We start from the raw sequence: 23,699 nt of genomic DNA, 5'->3' as shown, positions 1-23,699 counted from the left end.
GCTAGACAGGGAGCTTATGGTGGTTTATGTTCAGGCTGATTTTGAAAATATCTACTGTATCATCATTATGTAAGTTTGGAGGGAAACATCCACAGAAACTTTTAATGAAGCTTAGTTTCCATCTACACAACACAAATTAGACTTGGGAGTAAGTAAAAACAAAATACTTGTAAGTTTCATTAGTTTAAATGTGCTCGTGGTCATTTTGTTAATTGTGTGCTACTTTTGAGTTGTATCCAATGTAGCTCCAAGTACAGTGGTACCTCGGTTTACGAACTTAATCCGTTCCGGAAGTCCATTCTTAAACCGAAACCGTTCTTAAACTGAGGCGCGCTTTTCCTAATGAGGCCTCCCGCTGCCGGTGTCCTTCCACCGTTTGGATTCCGTTCTTAGACCGAGGTAAAGTTCGCAAACTGGGACACTACTTCTAGTTTTGTGGAATTCGTAAACTGAATTGTTCGTAAACAGGACTGTTCTTAAACCGAGGTACCACTGTATTTCATTCTGTCGGCTCAAGGATTCCACTCATGCAACTGAGCTCTACCTCTTCCCCCTGTGCATCCCTTAAATCTGTTCTGACTTTCCCCCCAATCCCATTAGGCACCTGGAAGCATGAGAAATATAGTTCCCACCTCCTTGCAGATGGGGCGTTGCAGAGTAATGGGGTCACAGCCACAGCCGTGACACTCATGGCGGTCACAGCGGAATGTGGGATGGGGCAGTCCAGACCCAACTGCTATATCAGCTCCTGGTTGGCACAGGGATCAGGCCCGATGCCTCTGCCATAGTGAGACAAGCTTAGGATCCCAGGCAGGCTGAGCACCATGCCCCCCCCCCAAGAGGGTGGGCAGCTTGGACTGCACGGAGCTGGCAGGAGGTCAGATTTGTAGGGAGAGCTGGGTGGAGGGAGACCTCTGTGCAATGCAACACACACACTGGTAGAAGGAGGGTTTGGATTGCTCTACCCCAAAGAAATTTCAGTAAAACTGTCATTAGATCATGCAATAAAAATGACAATACAGCACAGTGAAAATAGACATGAACAATCAAGACAGCCATAAAGATTCAGCATAATCATGTTGATTGTTCTGTGCCTGTTTTAATTGTGATTTTATATATTGGTGTTTTTTTCATGGCAGTGCTATGAAGCTAAGGTTTGCAGGGAGCTGGTAATGTAGAATAGAGAACTGTGACCAGTATCTTGGAATATTTGTCTCAGCAACAAACTTCCTCTTTTTACTGAGTAATTTTTCAGGGTTAATTATCAAGAATATTGGTCATGTTCAGAGCCATAAATAAGGTTCCCAGTGACAAGTCTACTTAGCCAGATATTAAGGAGAAATTAAGTCTCCTCCCATTTGAATTACAACTCAGGAAGTAAATAGTTCAAGATAATTACAAACAGTAATTAGACAATTGTCCACCCTTCCTTTCTCTTCTCATAACTCCTCATCAGTGAAATTCAATTTTCTACTCTCTTATTTTTACTGCAATAGCATTTGGAAGCTTTTATGGAATCAGAACACAATCCACAATCATAATAAAATATTGTGCAAATGCTTACTCTGTTACTGCTGTATATTTATCCTAAGAAATGATTTAGGATTTGGAATGCAATGCTTCCAAAAAACAGACCGCAGTATCTGTAGTAGGCACCATGCTTCATTGTATGTTAAACTAGAGAAAGCAGAGGATTAAAATGGATTTGGGGGGTTTCTTTATTGTTCTCTAAAGAACTTTTGTGCCCTTATTGAGGGCTGGTTTAATTTAAATTACTCAATGTGGTGCAGAAAGACATGGTGAAAATGGCCTGATTTGCATAGCAAGACACTCAGAGCAGGTGATTTCACCCTGCCGCCACAAATCTTTTATGATGCATGAAGTAACTTAGTGGAAAAAACTGGATGATCCCTGTGGTGAGCTGCTTCACATGAAAATGTCACCAGGTGATAAACACAACATGGAATGGTCTCCACACGACAGCAGAAGGTTGAAAAGAAGCCCTTCTCTCCATTATGGGAAAGTAGAAGAACAGACACTGGCAGCTATAATGGTGCTTAATCATTGTGTGCATGAGACATAATGCACATTTCTGTGTGCATTTCAAGGAGTGCAGAGTATCCTCTTTTCCAGGCTGGAACTGAATCTAAGAAGATAGAAGTTGTGTTGGTGGAGAAACCAGACTGCAAGCAAGTTTGGGGGCAGGCTTTACCTAAGTACCAGAGCATGTGCTGGGCATGCCAAGGGTCCCTGACATCTCCAGGTAGAATTGGGAAGACTCTCAACTGAACCCTGGATTTCGGTATGCAATTGGTGCAGACAGTACTAAGCTACATGGACAAATGGCCGGCCTCAGTATAAGCAGCTTCCTATGTACTTGCAGAGTTTATTTTGCACCATCAAATCAGAAGCGAGTTCTCTGCATGGCTTATAATCAGATGGGTTCCTGGCTCAGAATTACACAAAGTAATGATCCCGGTCAGGGGTGCTGCTAAAGTCCTGGACAAGGGAAGAGTGGTCTGATATGTTTAAAGTCCCTGTCTTGGGGCAAAACCTCAAGAAATGCAATGAAATTATATATACCAGTTAATAAACCCTCTATGTAATTTGATGAATGAATTTAGACAGTGCTATTTTTCTAGAAAAAGAGGTGTCAGAACTCACCACGAACACCTCCCTTGTTCTACTATAATGGCAATGGCGCCCACCTGAGAGGTGTTGGAACTGAGTTCCGGCTGAAAAAAAGCCCCAGATTTTGATTTTTTAAAGCCACATGGCTGATCTGTTGTCTTTTCCCACTGTTGCTCTCTTTCACAGCTGAACCATTTAGCGACTTCTAACAGAATGAAACCAGATGGAAAGACGACTCAGGCAGAAATGCAAAAAACTTCAAGCAGGTCATGTATAAAGATTATGGCATCTGCCACTTGACACAAATCCTTTAATCTAAATAATCTTGGTGACTTTTCTCTGTAGGGACAAAAGAGGCTGTTTGCATACAAATATTTGATTGCAAGTATCTATTTCCCTCACCATGTTGGATTTTTAAAGAAATCCTGGCTAGTCACCAGCCACTTTATCCCCAGTATTTTCAGCTGCAATCCCTTTATTTCCAAATGTGTGATTATGACCTTTGCATCCTTGTGAAAAAATGAACAGAGGTGGAAACTGGAGCCAAGGGCCGACTCATGAAAATGATGACATAATGATAAGGACATTCATATCTATCAGATAATTAGAACCGCAGAGCATGGGAAGCCAAACAAAGATTTATAATTTGGCATAATATTTGGACTGTTTGATTATTTTATAATTTGGAATGTTTTTAATGTGGCTTTTATTGGAATGTGGCTTAAATTGGCTTAAATTGGAAAACTTAATAAATATTATTTGAAAAGAAAAGAAAATGGATAAAAGAACAAGACCTGGTATCCCCGAGACATAGGGACATAGTGATACAAATGAGTAGCTCAGAGTTAAGGGCTGCTTGATGGTCACTGACCGTAGCAAAACATTAGGAGCGTATACCATACTATCATTTTTTAATATTAAACACGTCAGGATGCTGGGAATGATTTCTTTCATCCGTGGTGGAACTGTGGAAAACAGGGATAGCTCGCCTGTTTTGGCCAAAGGCCACATTCAACCTTGGCCAATGCTGGGGTGTGTTTGGTGGTGGTGGTCCCACCAGCCCACATTGGATGTGACTAAAAATGGGTGTGCCCCCCCCAATCGTACACTCTCCCTTACACACATTCACACTCAGGGCACACAGAAACAGCCAGGCCCTCGCCTCAGCTGATCCCCTCTCCTTTTAGCTAATAATGAACATGATGGCTGGGGAAGGGGCCATTTGTATTCCCAGCAAAGCATTGGACTCCACTCAATTCTCTGTCTATTCCCTCCATCCCTCTTTCTGCTACTGCTGCCAAAACCTATGGTGTCAGATTCAGAAGCATTTGCCTGCGGGCCGGTTCAGGCTCATGAGCTTGGAGTTAGCGACTGTGGGTGTAAAATCTCAGCAATACTGAGTGTCTATCTTTTAAACGACTACTTGGTTTTTTGTTTGTTTTGCCATGTAGTAAATTTGGTGCCTTGAATCCTGTTAAATGTAATGGAGAGAAAATGCTGTTAGCGGCCACAAAATCTCTCTGGACTAAATACAGGAAAATGGACTCTTGTGCATCTATTTCTGAGTCATTAAAGGGGAAAAAAGACATTGACAATGCTGGAATAGAAAGTAACAAAAATCATACGGGGGGAGATTTAGCTGAGGCAGGCAAATGAAATGCGTTTATTAATATGTATTGGAATACATATTATAAAGATCTAGCACTGGAACAACTTGGTTTTGTTATCTAACACATGTTCTCTTTTTCTTGAAAAATAAATTTATTCCATGAAACTTTTTCAGGGCACAATCCTATAGTCCCTGGGGGAGTGTACCAGGGGCCTAGGATTTTATGGATCCCCTCCCTGTGGGTGAAGAGGGAGGTCTGCTATCAGAAGCTACCTCCTAGCCACTGCAGAAAGGACTACCACCATTGCCTATCCCTAGTTAGGGCTCTGAAACAGGAGAGGGTTAAAAGAGGGTCTGGGAGGGGCATATCAGAAGAGGTACGGACTCAAATTCCTCCTGTTCTTCTGAAAGACCCCAGGATCGGGGACAAGCATGCCAGCCCTGGAGCTAACTTACCAACTACAGTGGTACCTCTAGTTACGAACTTAATTCATTCCGGAGGTCTGTTCTTAACCTGAAACTGTTCTTAACTAGAGGCATGCTTTCGCTAATGGGGCCTCTTGCTGCCACTGCACTGCTGGCACACAATTTCCATTCTCATCCTGGAGCAAAGTTCTCAACTCGAGGTAACTCTTCCAGTTAGCGGAGTTTGTAACCTGAGGCATTTGTAACTCGAGGTACCACTGTACTTCTTTTCCCTTCTGTTCTCCCTTCCCCAACCCTTCATGAGAATCATATCACTCCGGATTATAGTGGTTATACCCAGTGCTTTTTTCTAAAAAAAATGTTTAGGGGTACTCTAAGTTCCTACTCTTATTGAAATACTGCCCCTCAATGAGGCCAAACTTAGATTCGCAAAATATTTAGGGGTATGCGTCCCCCTGCATCCCGCCAGAAAAAAACACTGGTTATACCACCAAAGATTCTCCCTCTCCCACCACAATTGTATTGTTCTTCCCAAGTCATTGCAGATGGGGCAAACCTATTTTCCACCCGGTTTGTGCGTATTTATGTGTTTTACAACCACTCATTACTTTGTATCATTTTGGCATAACATGCACACATTTCTTCACGGGTTTTATGTGCATAGAGAAGAGTTTGGATTTGATATCCCGCCTTTCACTCCCCTTCAGGAGTCTCAAAGCGGCTAACAATCTCCTTTTCCCTTCCTCCCCCACAACAAACACTCTGTGAGGTGAGTGGGACTGAGAGACTTCAGAGAAGTGTGACTGGCCCAAGGTCACCCAGCAGCTGCATGTGGAGGAGCGGAGACTCGAACCCGGTTACCCAGATTACGTGACTACTGCTCTTAACCACTACACCACACTGACAAACTCTTGCCAAAGTGTTTTTAATATATAAAACAACAACAACTCCCCAACCCTCCAGCACACAAGCACACGTGCCTTTTGGCTTTTACGTACATGTTTTTGTTCTTTAGCGGTGGTAATAATTAGTGTTCTGTTTTGCTCAAATTAAAATTAATTTGATACCGATATAAAAACTGCGGCATAATAAGAACGCCAATTACTAACCCTATAATAGAAGAAATCATCAACAAAGAAACAGGGAACAGTTGGAACTGGAAACCCCTTTTTGTATGGAATAGCCATTGTACATGTAAAAACAGCATTAGCTTAGGCTTTGGTGAGGAGGAGGAGTAGTAGTAATAATAATAATAATAATAATAATAATAATAATAATAATAATAATTTTATTATTTATACCCCGCCCTTCTGGTTGGGTTTCCCCAGCCACTCTGGGCGGCTCCCAACAGAACACTAAAAAGAGAATAAAACTTCAAGGACTATGGGGGACTTCATAATCACTGCGTAAGACAAATTGGAGCTTTGTACTGACTGTAGTGTGGACAACCTCATCAAGACCCAGGTAATTATGAAACTGAACCCATGTCCTGACCAATGCCCCCCACTACCCATTTCAGGCTATTCCCATATTCTCAGCTGCTACTTCTGTTTATGTGAAATACTTGTCTACTGGAGCTGTGCAATTCCCTACAGAAATCTAAGGCAGCTGGCTCTTAATGCTAAAACAACAGAGTGGCTCGTCCCTTTAGTGCTGCTTGCCTGTAAAATCCACGGGGGAATTCCTGAAAGCAGGTGCAAAACAAGCAATGGAAGCTGAAGCTGAGGCACAGAGGCAGATTTGAATTTAGTCCATTATCACCTCCAGCACTGCAGATCACATTACACAGGTGCAAAGTTACTGACACAGGAAACTAGGCATAAATCTCATACGTTCTGCAGCAATGACCCTTTGCTCAAAAATTCAGCGAGAAGAGGTAGAAAGAGAACCAGAGGTGGAATCTGGCATCCAGTGGAAATCTGCACATTAACTAGGGTGTTAATGTGTATGCAGATCATGATTTCTATATGTGTGCCTTCCTCTAAACAGGACCTCCAAAAATCTATCTCAATGTTCGCCTGGAGGATGCGGACCATTTGGATCCCTTCCAGTCGGGATTCAGGCCTCATCATGGGACTGAAACTGCCTTGGTCGCGCTGGTTGATGATCTCCGGCGGGCTAGGGACAAAGGTGAGAGTTGTTTCCTGGCTCTGCTGGATCTCTCAGCGGCCTTTGATACAATCGACCATGACATCCTTCTGGACCGTCTAGAGGGGCTGGGAGCACTATTATACAGTGGTTTCACTCCTTCCTCCTGGGCCGTGTTCAGAAAGTGGTGGTGGGGGATGAGTGTTCAGACCCCTGGGCCCTCACTTGTGGGGTGCCTCAGGGTTCTGTCCTCTCCCCCATGCTTTTTAACATCTATATGAAGCCGCTGAGAGAGATCATCAGGGGGTTTGGACTGGGTGTCCATCAATATGCAGATGATACCCAGCTCTACCTCTCTTTCAAATCAGAACCAGTGAAGGCGGTGAAGGTCCTGTGTGAGTGCCTGGAGGCGGTTGGAGGATGGATGGCGGGTAATGGATTGAAGTTGAATCCTGACAAGACAGAAGTATGTTTTTGGGGGACAGGGGGCGGGCTGGTGTGGAGGACTCCCTGGTCCTGAATAGGGTAACTGTGCCCCTGAAGGACCAGGTGCGTGGTCTGGGAGTCATTTTGGACTCACAGCTGTCCATGGAGGCACAGGTCAATTCTGTATCCAGGGCAGCTGTCTACCAACTCCACCTGGTTCACAGGCTGAGACCCTACCTGCCCGCGGACTGTCTCGCCAGAGTGGTGCATGCTCTAGTTATCTCCTGCTTGGACTACTGCAATGTGCTCTACGTGGGGCTACCTTTGAAGGTGACTCGGAAACTACAACTAATCCAGAATGCGGCAGCTAGACTGGTGACTGGGGGCGGCTGCCGAGACCACATAACACCGGTCTTGAAAGACCTACATTGGCTCCCAGTACGTTTCCGAGCACAATTCAAAGTGCTGGTGTTGACCTTTAAAGCCCTAAACGGCCTCGGCCCAGTATACCTGAAGGAGCGTCTTCACCCCCATCGTTCTGTCCGGACGCTGAGATCCAGCGCCGAGGGCCTTCTGGTGGTTCCCTCATTGTGAGAAGCAAAGCTACAGGGAACCAGGCAGAGGGCCTTCTCGGTAGTGGCGCCCGCCCTGTGGAACGCCCTCCCATCAGACATCAAAGCGATAAATAACTATCTGACATTCAGAAGACATCTTAAGGCAGCCCTGTTCAGGGAAGTTTTTAATCTGTGATATTTTACTGTATTTTTGGTTTCTATGGAAGCCGCCCAGAGTGGCTGGGGAAACCCAGCCAGATGGGTGGGGTACAAATAAAAAATAATAAATTATTATTATTATTTGCTACCCCCTCCCTTCAATTAGTACTTTTTTGCCCACCACAAGTCCTGGAAACTTGAGTTCCATTGTAGTCACAGAAAATTCTTTTATTTTTGAAATACAAGATTTCAATCGACCAGTTTTGCACAAAAGAGCGGTCAAAAGTAATTTTTAAACATGTGGTGTCACTCCAAGCCAGGAAACCTGAGGTCAATTTACTGTGTGTATGAACCTTTTATATTTTTTATTATAAGTTTTTCAATATTTGCACAAAAGAGCAGTCAAACATAATAATTAAAGTATGTGTGTGTTGCTCTAAGCCTGGTAAGGATTTGGAGTCACTCACATGAAAGGCTGCTGCTTCCTTTCCTCCCATTTTCCTTCCCCACCTCATGTACCTGCAAGGGCAAATTTTATTTTAATTTTTAATGCAGCTGTTTTATAAAAGAGCAGTTCTGCATAAAAGAGTCTTTAAAATAAATAAATAAATAAATACCATAAACATGCAAAATGGAAGTAGAGGGCATGATGATAAATGGCACCCAGCGAAATGTTTCAACGTATGTGAAAAAATCTGGCCACACAAATGTGTCCAATATGCAATTTAATATTGGGTTTTCTTTCCTCTTCAGATTATTCAGAGACTGGGAAAATCCTAATTTAGAAGCGGGGGAGGTGCAGGCTGCCACTTGGATAAGGAGAATTGTTGTGTGCATGCCACAAATCACATTGAAACAAAAGCATCTTCAAATCCAGCCCTTGTTTGATTAATGCTAGGAGCTGATTTGACACTGTTTATCCCATTACCCAACTTTGTATTACCTAATGCCCCTTCTCTGCTGATTTCCTGAATATATAAGCTATTTCCCGCACAAGTTGCCCTTTGCCTTTAAGCACTTTTTCATGCCCTGCTTCTTGTGTGTTAAAGGTAACCGTCAGGGCTATTCTATTTCCCGAACAGATTGGAAATCAGGTATACGCACCAATGAGGTAACCGGCAGACACCTGAACTCACATACCAGTGCTTGACCCTAAAACACATGCAACAATAATAAGACATGAGGTGCTTCTGGGTATGCGCAGAGTATCTTCCCTTCCCTTCTTCACCACTAAATAAATCACAGCTACTTCTCTCTAACCTACAGAAAATCTACAGAAATGGGCATGACTTCCAGGCACCTCTCTCATTTTGGCAATTAAGCACACGCTACGGATGGTGACAGCAGCCACGAAATTAAAAGACTCCTGCTTCTTGGGAGAAAAGCAATGACAAACCTAGACAGCATCTTAAAAAGCAGAGACATCACCTTGCCAACAAAGGTCCGTATAGTTAAAGCTATGGTTTTCCCAGTAGTGATGTATGGAAGTGAGAGCTGGACCATAAAGAAGGCTGATCGCCGAAGAATTGATGCTTTTGAATTATGGTGCTGGAGGAGACTCTTGAGAGTCCCATGGACTGCAAGAAGATCAAACCTATCCATTCTGAAGGAACTCAGCCCTGAGTGCTCACTGGAAGGACAGATCCTGAAGCTGGGGCTCCAATACTTTGGCCACCTCATGAGAAGAGAAGACTCCCTGGAAAAGACCCTGATGTTGGGAAAGATGGAGGGCACAAGGAGAAGGGGACGAGAGAGGACGAGATGGTTGGGCAGTGTTCTCGAAGCTACCAGCATGAGTTTGACCAAACTGCAGGAGGTAGTGGAAGACAGGAGTGCCTGGCGTGCTCTGGTTCATGGGGTCACGAAGAGTCAGACACGACTAAACGACTAAACAACAACAAAAACAACAACACAGCACATCTATATATAATAGGATAAGGGACAGAGGATGACCAGGGGCATGCAGAACAGGCTTCTGTTGAATGCTAGTGGGCAGAGCATTTCTAAGCATGGAGTTGCAACAAGATATCCCAGATAACCTATTCAAGCACTTATATGATCAGGATAAGAACCCCCTTGTTCTTCTCAAATAGCTTCCACTGTAAACCTAGAGCTGTCACCTTTTAACCTTGCAATTTATGGACAGTCCAGCCATTCATTGTACCATAACACCAGCATAGCTATGACATCAGGTGGCATTGTTCAATTATGGGGGTTTATCAGCAGGTTTGATATTATTAAATCTGGACTTCATCAGGATTGGGAGTTTCTTTCCGAATATGTTAAATAAAGTTCCTATGCCAGCGAATGGGTGGCTATTGTTACGTTTGTACACATTTTGGTTGTGCACAGAAACATGAAAGATTTTCTGGCAGCTTGACTTTATTGCTTTACTTCTCTACACTCCCTGCCAGTCTGTACCTGCATGTGTGTGTGTAGCCTGCCAAATGATACAGCTGACCAGTGGGCCACAAAAATAAAAATAAAAAAAATCTTATACCATGATCACAGTGCAATCCTGTACACATCCATGCAGAAGTCAATCCTATTTAGAAGAACAGAATCATAGAACTGTTCAGTTGGAAGGGACCATGAGGCTCAACTAGTTCATCCCACTGCAATGCAGGAATCTTTTTGCCCAACGTGGGTTTTGAACCCATGACCATGAGAATCAGTCTTGTGCTCTACTGACGGAGCTATCCTGCAGGTTCAATGGGACTTATTTGCAGATAAGCGTATATAGAATTGCTGCATAACTCTGTAAGTCTTCAAAAGTATCATGAGAGTCTCTGTTGTTACTGAAACATGAACAGCCTACAAGAATTGTGAATGGGTAGCAACGCTATGTATGCCCCGGTTTAGATCAGCTGTGAAAGTTATGAAAGATGGCAAAGGCGCTGGCACTTTTGCAGACAGGCATGCGAACACCAGAGCCACGGCTATATATAACCAGTTCAGTCTTTGGCTACTTGCCCTCCTTACCGCTGGCTGTTTGTTTATATTTGCTGACATCTTGTCTCATACCCAGATGGCAGGTGGATAGATTCTGCAGGGATCAAATAGTTTGGTTTCTATGGTGCTGCTTAGATGCATTTCCTGCCAGCCTAACTCCTGTGCTGTAAATTTAGCACAAAAGCAATGTGGAATTTCAGCCCACCTGGCTGGGGCCTGCACCTTGCGCCACGGCACACGCTGGAGCTGTTAGCACAGCTGCCTGCCTGTTGCTGAGGGGACGGAGTCGGTGGATGGAAAAGATGAGCAGTGACCTGGCTTTGAGAGGGAGGCCAGGGGAGGGATCCTTCCAAGAGGGCAGGGGAGGCCTGCTTGTGGGTAGAGTCGGGATTCTGCACGACAGGCGCAAGCCAGCTCAGTGGAAAGTACAGGACTGTAATTACCAATGATTATAAAGTCAAAAATACTGCAGATCCAGGAAAATCCCTCCATAAACAAGCTGTAGACAGGAAGGAGAGGTATCCAGCCAGGAGTTCCAAATGGCCATGTGAATACTGGATAGGCCAATCTGAGCGGCAGCAGCAACTAACTTCACATTTTAAACCCCACGTGCCTGATTCTCGCAGCACTCCCCTTCCTTTGGATAACCCAGCCTTTCGGTCTTCAGTTTACAGGCATTGCCCAACATGCCCTTCAAGGAAAATAGCTAAACCTGCTTATATTAAACAAACGAAGGCTTTTTACTATATTAACAGTGGGCAAGCCTTTTCCATACTGGCTGTAAAATGTGTGTTTCCCGCAAAGGTTTTGCAATGCACATTTATAGCACATCTCAACATTCAGTATTCAGCCAGCGTGTGAGAGCCAGTTTCTGAGCAAATCAGGCTGTATTGTTCCTGACAAAATAGGCACTGTTAGCAAATTCAGTGCACATCAATTCCTGTGTACAATGAGTTGTATAGTTGAAATTAATGTTGCTCCAGACTCTGCTACAAGCCCTGGTTCTCTAGGTAAAACTGGAGGAGACCTGACTAACCATGTCATTTACAAACTTCTGCTTAGGTTTTAAGCATGTTGATTCAAGGCAACGTCATGGTTCAACATGGAAACACAAGACTCATTTTCTTGCTGGAGAATGTCTGCCCTTTCGGATTAAAGCAGGGGTGGAAAACTTGTGGTCCCTCCAGACACTGCTGGACTACAACTCCCATCATCCCTGACTATTGGCCATCATCCCTGACTGGGGCTGATGGGAGGTGGAATCCTCAATGGCTGCAGGTTCCCCATCCCTGAATCTAAGGGGAAGAACTGAAAGTCAGGTTGCGGAGAGCAAAGTTGTGCAAAGGTGCTTCCAACTTCAGCTCCTTTTCATCCAAAAAAGCAGCCACAGCCAGAATCTACACCTCACATGAGGTTGAGTTCCAGATTAGAGCTTAGTTTCTGAGGTTTGTTTCAGGGAAGCCAGCACCACTGCAAAGAGAATCTCTCACAAAAGCATTATGCTGTATTCTTAATGGAAAGAGAAGGTACTTGCACTTTGGAAGCAAGTGTCTCTTCCGCTGCCCAGCACCCACCCGCAGATGATGGATGCCCAAAGAAGGCAATGAAGCACTGCCTTTGGACCGATCTCATTGGAGGCGCCTAGCTGTCCAAAGCCAAAGAAGATCTGTACGGCTGCCAACGTAAACAAGCGAGGGAGAGGGATATTTAATGTAACTGAACAGATTTACATCTCCCTGTCACATTGATTATCTGAATCCCTCTCTTCCGCCAGGCTCCTGAGCAGCTGCCCCAGCGAAGAGAACAACCACAAAACCACAAAACCCTCTCATGCTGGAAAACTACAGCTGCCAGCTTTAATGGACCTGAGAACACCACACAGAGCTCTTCCAGAGGAGCATGCCTTCGTGAAAGGTACTGCTGAATCCGAAACCAGGAGAATGGCTCTGAATGCCGCAACGCAAAGGGTTAGAACACGAGAAGAAACTCTTACCAGGAAAGTGTGCTGCCCCCATCTGATACTTCACTCCGCTTGCACTTTTATCCCGTGAACCACTTTTACAGCCTTTGTCTTTCCTACATGATGTGCCCAAGACTACTGGAACACCCTTGACAGTACAGCATGTCAACAACAGTTCAAAGTTACTGGGGTAACACCAGTGTAGATGGCCTTCCCATGGGTTTCATCCACCCATGAGTTATGGAGCTGTCCTTGGTGCCGTACTGTTAACATGACAACTCTAGAACCAGCGATCAGGATCAATAACCAGCACAAAAATTTTAGTCTAAATTGTAAACTAATCTAATCTACTTTAAGGCCTTGGGCCAGCCACACTTATCTGGGAATCTAGGAACATCATCATCGAATGCCCTAGTTGTACTGTGGAATTGCAAGGGTAATTTTACATAATTGTTTTTGACAGAGAAAAGTTCACATGTGCAATGATGCTTTTTTGCCAAATGTCCACCAGTTGGTGTGCTATTGAACAGCATCCTATAAACCAATTTTTATTATTTTCCACAGCACAATTAAATGGGGATCTAACAACATAGGTTCATAGGAAGCTGTCTCATACTGAGTCAAAGCAATGAGTCTACACTGACTGATAGGAACTCTCCAGCATTTCAAAGAATGTTTCCCAGTCCTGCCTAGAGAGTATGGAAGTCAAACCTGGAAAGTGCTGGAATGAGACCCCTGGAAACGAGAAGGGGTCAATTTCCTCCATGAGCATAAATCATCCCATGGATGAGCTCATTGCAGGTGCAAGTTCAGCAAACCCAGTTGCTATGGTGACGGCCTAGTGCCCTCACTATATCTGTGGTTAATGCATGTTAGCTCCGTGCTGTCAGTCTGGTTAATCTGACCGATAGTCATTGTTACTTGTCCAACATTACATATTGAATAGCTGAACTTACAGTGGTACCTTGGTTTACAACCATAATCCATTCTGGAGGTCTGTTTGTAAACCAAAACAGGCTGTATCCCAAGGCGCAGTTTCGCGAATGGGGCCTCCAAAAAAAAATTGTTCATAATCCCCCCCCCCCCAAATTGGGTTGTAATCCTAAAAAAGGTTGCAAACCGGGACACACACTTCTGGGTTTGACGTGTTTGTAATCCAAAAAATATGCAAACCAAGATGTATGCAAACCAAGGTACCACTGTATTTATAGTGATGGCGATACTTTGTACTTCTGTATAAATCTGTAGCTGCAAAAACCTACAAGCTGTATATATCTACTTCCAGAACTGTTTTACTGAGTCTTATCTTCTGCAACCGTTCTCTGCTTCTGCGTGGTGATTGTTACTGGGAGCAACTTCTACTGTGTGGGCATCTGACCAGGAAGCAGATACTCTACCACATAAGACACACTATTACTGTCTCTGTGCCTGACTAAATATATCAGACCCATTTGAAAAGTACCATTTCCCATCTGAGAAGCATGACTGCTTGTTTACCTACTGAGTCCTTTACAAAGGCAGTTGGGCACTCTATAAATCAAAACGCCGTTCTTTGTTTTTAAATATATCTTTATTTTCTTGTTGCAAAATTGCACACATATAAATAATATAACATGACTAACAAAAAAATGGGTCGAGGGGAGGGGGGGCAGAGGAGCCAACTCGAAAGGGCAGAGGTCCCTTTTGTTTCTCCAATACTTGAGGGGGCCTCCCCCCATGTTAATGGGCATTGCCATTCAAATGGTGTGCATATCAGTGGGGGCTTACCTGCCCCCCCAATATTTTATTCAAGTTGGCCCCCCCTGCTGGAGGGGAAAATGTCTTCCTTTTTCTAACTACTCTGACTCTTCTATACCCTTCATGAATGGGTATTCTACCAAAAGTAACAGAAATTCTGAAAAGATTATATCTCTTTCTGTACTCTGGTTTCTCTTTAGATTGTATAATTTTTTTTCTTTCCCTCTTCCTACTGAGAAATCTTATCAAAATTGAACTGGAAACACTCCCTTGGGGAATGCCATACCCATTTCAATTTGTCAGGCGCCCGCTCTTACTGCTTTTGGGAGACAGCTGAAAATCTCTCTAAAGTTTAATGGAATATGATTTTATTGCTGATTTTCACTGCCACTGCTGCAATAAAAATCTCTTTTATTATTTAGGGGGGCTTTTATCCGGTTTTAAATTTTTATCACTTTATTGTTTTAATATGTCCTCAGCTACCTCCAGAGTCTCTGACTGAGGGACATAAAAAAAAAGTAGTTTAATAAGGAATAGTAACTGAGAAACATGGGCATTCGACTTGATAACATTGTGACCTAAAGGCCTCCAATTGGATAAATTTAAAATAGTAAGTTTGTTACTTCCCCAATCCTGGGTATCTTTTCCTACTTATTTTTCTTTTGATATCCATTTATTTAAGCAACAGGATATATTTCGATAACATACAACAATGAAGTATAAAAGAAAAGATACTGAATGGAAATGAAGATGAAACATACACATATACAAAATATGAATTTGTGTTGTGTTGTTCACAATCCCTGGAAATATATTAATGATATTATTGGTGTTGGGGGCTAGTAACATTAAAAAAAAATGTTTTATTCATAAATATCAGGATATTGTTCTCAAGGTCTTATGTCATTGTCAGTTAAAGTTAAAAAGTTTTTAAGAATTCCAAATAGCATTTTTCACAGGAGGCATTTGAATATTGTTATAATCATTCATATATATATATATATATATATATATATATATATATATATATGCTTTCGTAGATTTTCACGGGTACAGGAATGCAGGTTTTGGTGTCCTCGGGTGTCTTCCCGTGTAAAAGTTGGGGTGTCTAGGCGACGTTTCGACGAGGTCTCACTCGTCATCTTCAGGCTGGTGCTTTCGGCTTCTTGTTACTGGAACAGAGCGGGATCTCAATGTTTGAGTTCCTATAAATACTGTAGAGGGGGTGTGGTGTCTAGCCTCCAATGTTCTGGGCAGAGAGGAAGTTCCCAGGCTAGTGTGCCTTTTCTTCTTTTGTTCCTTAATTACTTGAGAGATACCTTGAGTGATTTCTTGAGTGATATCCTGAGTACCACTTAGGTGGGTCATTAGGTGTGGATTAGTTGCTAAAGTCTTTGTGTCTTGACCTCTTGAACTTTGTGAAGAGTTTTCCTGAGAAGATGGCTGTATTGCACTTAGTTGTGCTTTGGCTTGGCTTCGTGTATAGGGGCGAGCTGTGGTTTTGTGGCTTGTGTCAGCCAGATCTGTGTAGGGATTGCAGGGGGGTGCAGCATCCGGAGGTGCCACCATGGACTGGCTACTGGATGGTGTCAGTAATTCATCTGTGGAGAGGGTCTGGGTTTGGGTCTGGTGTGGTTGATTGGTGTTGGCGTTCTGTGTGCCTCTGGATCTGGTGTCAGTTTTTGTGGGGAGGGCTAATTTCCAGATGTCTGGCAAGCGGGATGTGTCGTCACGCTTGTTCATGTTGTGAGGGTGTTTCTCTATCTCGATGGCTTCCATGATTATTCTCTTGTGGTGATGTTCCGTGTTAAAGAGCAATTTGGAATCTGCAAAATTAATTTCGTGTCCTGTTTCTTTCATGTGTTGGAAAAGAGAGGAAGTTTTTTCTTCTTTTTTGACGGCATTCTTGTGTTCTGCGATACGTGCATTTATTCGTCTGTTTGTTTGTCCAATGTACGTGGCTGGGCAGACTTTGCAGGGTATTTCATAGATCCCTTGGTTTTCCAACTGGATTTTATCCTTGGGGTTTCTGAGGATATTGGCTATTTTTTGGTTGGTGCAAAAGGCTGTTTTGATATTGTGTTTATGGAGGATTTTGCTAATTTTATCTGTAGTGCCCTTGATATAAGGCTTTAGACAAGTCAGAACACAAACCCAAACTTTGGCTCAGATATGTTGACGACACCTTTGTAATTTGGCCACACGGGAAGGAAAAACTGGATAGCTTCCTCACACATCTCAACAACTTACACCCCAAAATACAATTCACTATGGAAATAGAAGCCAACAACCAACTTCCCTTCCTTGACGTCCTAATCTACAAAAAACCTGATGGCTCCCTAGGACACACTATCTACCGGAAAAAAACACACACCAACCGCTACTTACATGCACAATCACACCACCACCCTGCACAAATAAACTCCGTAGCCAAGACTCTCATCTCCAGAACCAAACGCCTGGCTGACAAAGACCACTTGACAACTGAGTTACAGAATCTCTCAAATGTGTTAATTGCCAATGGATACCAGCAAAACAGGATTACGAAGCTAATCCAAAAGGAAACACCCCCCAAAAACCAAGACACAGAAGAAAACAATGGCATGGCCCTCCTTCCTTATATCAAGGGCACTACAGATAAAATTAGCAAAATCCTCCATAAACACAATATCAAAACAGCCTTTTGCACCAACCAAAAAATAGCCAATATCCTCAGAAACCCCAAGGATAAAATCCAGTTGGAAAACCAAGGGATCTATGAAATACCCTGCAAAGTCTGCCCAGCCACGTACATTGGACAAACAAACAGACGAATAAATGCACGTATCGCAGAACACAAGAATGCCGTCAAAAAAGAAGAAAAAACTTCCTCTCTTTTCCAACACATGAAAGAAACAGGACACGAAATTAATTTTGCAGATTCCAAATTGCTCTTTAACACGGAACATCACCACAAGAGAATAATCATGGAAGCCATCGAGATAGAGAAACACCCTCACAACATGAACAAGCGTGACGACACATCCCGCTTGCCAGACATCTGGAAATTAGCCCTCCCCACAAAAACTGACACCAGATCCAGAGGCACACAGAACGCCAACACCAATCAACCACACCAGACCCAAACCCAGACCCTCTCCACAGATGAATTACTGACACCATCCAGTAGCCAGTCCATGGTGGCACCTCCGGATGCTGCACCCCCCTGCAATCCCTACACAGATCTGGCTGACACAAGCCACAAAACCACAGCTCGCCCCTATACACGAAGCCAAGCCAAAGCACAACTAAGTGCAATACAGCCATCTTCTCAGGAAAACTCTTCACAAAGTTCAAGAGGTCAAGACACAAAGACTTTAGCAACTAATCCACACCTAATGACCCACCTAAGTGGTACTCAGGATATCACTCAAGAAATCACTCAAGGTATCTCTCAAGTAATTAAGGAACAAAAGAAGAAAAGGCACACTAGCCTGGGAACTTCCTCTCTGCCCAGAACATTGGAGGCTAGACACCACACCCCCTCTACAGTATTTATAGGAACTCAAACATTGAGATCCCGCTCTGTTCCAGTAACAAGAAGCCGAAAGCACCAGCCTGAAGATGACGAGTGAGACCTCGTCGAAACGTCGCCTAGACACCCCAACTTTTACACGGGAAGACACCCGAGGACACCAAAACCTGCATATATATATATATATATATATATACACATATATATACATATACACATATACATATACATATAATTGAAAATGAATCTTGTTTTGCTTGTCCTCTAATACACCATAATTTTTGAGCAAAAATTTCAGCAGGAGCTGAACCAGATCTGACCATACCATAAATACTGATTCACTGTACCACACTGAATGCTACTGCCAAGCTCCTGTGAAACTGGAGGGAATTTTATTCAAACTGCAATATGCTTCTCTGTATTGTCAAGCTGCAAAGCTAGGAAATGATCCACTTGTTTACATTAACAGATCCATGGGACATAGGACAAATATAAGAACCTCTGGGATTATCTAAAGGTTAGTTCAAATGAACATGGCCTGCCTCAAATTCCTATAGCAAATGTTACTTGAAACACAGCTCTCCCTCCCTCCCCCCCCCCCCGCTTACACATCGAGGTCAGATTTGGGATGTACTAACACAGGAGTCAGCAAACTTTTTCAGAAGGGGGCTGGTCTACTGTCCCTCAGACCTTGTGGGGGGCCGGACTATATTTTTTTTTTGGGGGGGGGGGTGAACATATTCCTATGCCCCACAAATAACCCAGAGATGCATTTTGAATAAAAGGACACATTGTACTCAAGTAAAAACACGCTGACTCCCGGACCATCCGCAGGCCGGATTTAGAAGGCGATTGGGCCAGATTAGTTTGCCTACCCATGTACTAACAGACACATAAGGGTGTGGGACCAAAATATCAACAGAAATGCAGGCTAACAGCATAACCCTAAAGATGTCTGCTCAAAAGCAAGTAACAAGGAGTTCAGTGGGGCCTACTCCTAGGTAGGTGGGTATGTGATTGAAGCCTTAAACACATTTTATATAGGGGGAAGTGGGGCAGATTGATACAGAAAAATTTAATCTCATATTTCATGTAACAAAAAATGAGTCAAATAATAAAATAAAAAAAAATTGGCTTGATGCATGGCATAACTAATCAATATTATAATAGCAATCAAAAGAACCAATAAAGTTAGAAGATAGTGAGAATGTAATGACTTCAGTAAAAAAAAAGGGGGGGGAGTTTGTATCATTCTGCCCCACCTACGGGGCACTTTGATACAATGCGTAAATTGTATGAGAATGGTAATTATTTGCAAAAAATTAATGAAAAACCAATTTTTATTCTGAGAGATAATAATCAGCCTTACAATTTGTTACTTAAAATCTAAATTACGTATCAAAACTAACAGTGTTTCACACATATCATAGACTTTATGGCAGGTTTTCTTAACAAAACATCAAAACTTATAGTAATCTTTCCTCAAACACCTATCCATTAAAAAAAAACTTTGCAAAAACTTAAAAAGTATAAGAACTCACATTAGTTAGTAAAAAAACAGTGATTTAAACGAAATCCTTATAAAAATAAGATAATTACTTAACATTTAGTTGCACATTATATCCACTTAAGTCAATAGAAAAAGTATAAAGAGATGATGTTCGAGTTGTGCCCTTTGGGAAATTTGGTTTTGGCAACGGCAAAGCAACATCCTTGAAATCAACACTTGCCTTATCTTCTACAACGGGGAAAACAAACATACAAGATCCTGGTTTTTTCCTGAGATATGACACTTGATATTCAGTCATATTATATTTAGAAATGACTTTGGCCATGTAGTAAACAACAGTTTTGTTTCCGTTTCAAATTTAATGAGTTTAGAGATTTCATGCAAACTTGTATATTGGGGCACTATTGTACACTAGTGGGGCACTTTTAGATTTATCAATGTGCCCCGTGTCTTAGTGTATCAAAGTGCCCCAACAGACATTTTCAAAAATACTAACAACTATTAATAAAACCACAGAACTTATTTAAAAATCACGTGTAATCCTGATTACTGAGTGGAATAACTTACCTTTGGTATTTTAAAATCTTAACTACGTAAATGACATAAAACAGTGTTGGAACACTTTTACATTTCACGTAATTTTTTAGCTAGCCGTGCTAAAAACACACCTACCCTCGTCAAACGCCAACGGCTAACGGGTGGCACAGTCGCAACTGTTGTATTCACACATGTATAGACACGTTTTAGTGATGTCACGACACAAATAACATTTCTTGATATTGAAATATTGTTGGTATATCAATGTGCCCCGTGCATCAATGTGCCCCGCCTCCCCCCTACCTGGTGAAAAGGAGCCCTACATTAATTTGTGCGGTTCTCAGATTGTCATTTTTATTTCCCATACTTACTCCCAAAACAAGAGCACAGGGTGGCTAACAACATAAAACAATGCATCAAAACACCAAATAAATACTCATCAATAACAATAGCAGCAGATAATACTGTCACAACACCAGTCATTCAGGTTTTCAAATTGTGTTGTTGAACTAGATTGGGACAACCTGATTTCACAGGTAAGGTGCCAACACCAAGAATGCCCTGTCATGTGCAACAAACCTCACCGCCACCACCAGTGGAACCACAAGCAGGGCCTCTCCTGTTGAAGGCATTTTGATTCTTGGATGAATTAACAGTTCCATGAAGAAAGATTTTTTTAATGAATCCAGTTCTTATTTCCCCCTTTAACTAAAACCTTGCTGAACAATTGTATCCCCAAGGGGATACAAAATAGGTGCCAATCACTCTACATTCTGGCTTGTGTACTACTTCAGGTTCTTTGTGCTTGAAACACCGGGCTCTGGGCCAGCTCCTCACTCTGTGAGATACACTTAAAGCTCTCTGGAGAGATGTCAGCCCTCGGGAAGGAATAACAGAGGCTCTGTGATACTTCAGCCTTGTCACAAGTTCAGCTTTGCCAGTATTTCTCTTGCCCTGACAGTTAACACAGCCAGCCAGGCAAGCAAGCTTGTGCTTTCCTTCCTTCCTACACATGTGGGACTGGATAAGGATGAAACAAGCGTGAACAATAAAATTTTGTCACAAGATCCACATCAAATGGAAAAAAACTCTAAAATAACTGGATTCAAATGCCTTTTTGGCACAGCCCACGTATTGTGACTGTGCTTTCTGGATGTTACTCATGTGGATCACTTCACATTCAAATCCACAATGTAAGACACGGGGTCTCTGCATGGATTCCCCTTTCCTTGGCAACCCATTGGATGGATATGCTAATTAGCAAACGAATGCCAGTTTACTAGCTTGTCTTTCCCCTCCTGCTCTGTTCAAAAAGCTGTCCATCTTTTAATCAACTGTTTCAAAGTTTAAAAAACTCCAACAGGTCCTTCCAATCTCAGCCAAACAGAGCTCAACTTAGGAATCGCCCCACACTTCTGCTTATCCTAGAAAACAGAGGCCCAAGTGGTTTTCTGTTTGTCCCCCGCTTTCTAGGCATGGGTCTGAGAGGTTGTGCCTTTGTGCTGCTTCTTCCCCCTAGAAAACCAGCTCTTTGGTGCTAAACTGGAACAAACAGCAATCTGCAGAAAACCCAATTGCCCATTGTTCTGATTCAGCGCCAAAGCACGGGTTTTCCTGGGGGGGTCGATCAGAGGTGGGGATAAGCCCATAGTCACCATCTGCTACAAGTGGGGTGAGGAGAAAGATAACAGTTCCTTCCTCCGGAGTCTGACCTTTGGTTAATCCTAAAATGCAGTAAGAAACTGAGGACCTAATTTTACACAGCCTAATTTCATGTGGGGAAAATGGGAGGGGAAATCTGACAAAGTAAAGAGCAATAGAAAGTGAAGAAGTGAAAAAACCCCTGTCAGAAATGAGCCTGGATCTCTAGCAAGGGAGAGATCTCTCTCTCAGTTCCTCAGCAGGCTGCTAGGCAGACAGGCAGGCGGGCATGGGAGAGAAAAGGAGATGGCAGGAAGTGAGTGGCGAAGGTGGGTGGCTGCCCACTTTTAGCTTTGGCTCCTCCTATCACTGGGTTCAGGTCCACCCAGCGCTGATGTGTGGCCCCTGACAAATTGCTGAAAGGGAGTGTGGCCCTTGCAGAGAAAAGTTCTGCACCCTGTCGTAAGAGAAAGCTATAGGTATAAAAAAAAACCACATTGAGTGCCCCTATATTTTCTATTTTGTGGGGTAAAAGCAGCTGGGGGGGCAGGGTGGGAGGTTCGATTGAAATATTGTGTGGAGGGAAAGAGTTAAGAAGCCCTTCTCATGCACTGGTGTTCCACTTCAGGCTACAACGGCCTCTATTCCTCTGGTGGTGGTGGGGAGGGGGGCAGCAGCGAGAAGAGTTGAAATAAAAAAATATTAATAAAAATACATTTAAAAAAAAGAAATACCATGGGTCATGGAGCTTGGAGCAAACATTTGCAAACTGTCTAAGTTGCAGTACTTACAGTAATATAATTTGGATTTTTTTATCTGCCAGCAAGGGATTGCTAGCATAGAAAACCCCTGTGATCATAAACATTGTTTCTACTATGCTGTGTGTTTGACATTGCACAGATGTGTGTTTCTTAACAGTAAAGAGCCAACACTCCCAGCCTTTCCCTCTTCTTTTCCTACTGCTGCTCAGCGAGAGCAGACTGTAAATGTGGACACTAAGAGGAGAGAGAGAGAGAGAGAGAGAGAGAGAGAGAGAGAGAGAACTGTCAGAGGGTTCCACTAGTGTGTCGTGGAAGAATATGCCATTTAGGTACCCAGTTTCTTGGTCTGAAGGTTGCAGAAAACTTATCTTTACACAGTCAGTATTTACACAGAACTTACCCATGTAAATGTATTCTGGAGAGGTCTTGTCAGTCGCTAAATCTCTTAATACGTTTCCAAACCGCAGCCATAGCCCAAACGCGACGACAGCTGAGCCTGCCAACTGGAAAAGCAAAACGAAATTCAAAAGGTTAATAGCTAAAGGAAGAGATGGTGAGCACAGAAAATCTGCAAACAACTGCTTATTTCTCCTTGGAAACTCCCAGAGCAGATGATTCCAAATTCACATGCTAGACTACAGTATAAAGATTGCTATTGGCATTTACACACATTTGTCTCTGTCCAAAACTATTAACATTCCTGTGCTAACAAGGATGAATACAGACATTTTGATGTATAACTTCATAAATGCTCTCAGGTTTGTTTGCTTTTTTTCACTTAGAATCTAAACTTTTCTCATTAACTGAACTCAGGGGAAACTAGTGTGTGTGTTATGGCAGAAGCTGGCTGTGCACGATACCGATTGGTTAAAAACTGGTGACATCCCTAGCCCACTCCCTCCTTATTCCTAAAGCAGCATTCAAACATGTAAAAATGATTCTATGATTTGTTTTTGTTAAAAAATAACACAGGGGGAAGTATATTTAATTCAATAAATGTATCCACAGTGCTTTAAAAATAAATAAATTGAACAACCCAGCTGAAGCATGGCACAGGAAGGGCAAGGCAGACAAATAAATCAGTGTTGTTGGCCAGTATGCCTGTTAAATTTGCCACCTTAGAAGCAGGAATCCAGACATGAGATGTCAAATAAAGAATTGTGGTAAGTTCTGATTTGCATGCATATATGTTTG

General features: G+C 42.8%; 1 protein-coding gene and 1 long non-coding RNA gene across 2 annotated transcripts in view; one reads left to right on the top strand and one right to left on the bottom strand.

The window, feature by feature from the left end:
* Positions 1 to 23,699, top strand: part of LOC310847881 — a 256,151-nt gene that overhangs the window by 39,453 nt on the left and 192,999 nt on the right. The gene's annotated exons all lie outside the window — the stretch shown is intronic.
* Positions 1 to 23,699, bottom strand: part of TSPAN2 (tetraspanin 2) — a 69,400-nt gene that overhangs the window by 20,247 nt on the left and 25,454 nt on the right. The window contains exon 2 of the mRNA XM_083746067.1: positions 22,906 to 23,008. Coding sequence (XP_083602193.1) covers positions 22,906 to 23,008 — 103 coding nt within the window. The remainder of the gene's footprint in view (positions 1 to 22,905; positions 23,009 to 23,699) is intronic.

Source organism: Podarcis gaigeae, assembly GCF_964106915.1.
Source record: "Podarcis gaigeae genome assembly, chromosome: 6".
Lineage (NCBI taxonomy): Eukaryota > Metazoa > Chordata > Lepidosauria > Squamata > Lacertidae > Podarcis > Podarcis gaigeae.
This window is presented reverse-complemented; position numbering and strand designations above follow the sequence as displayed.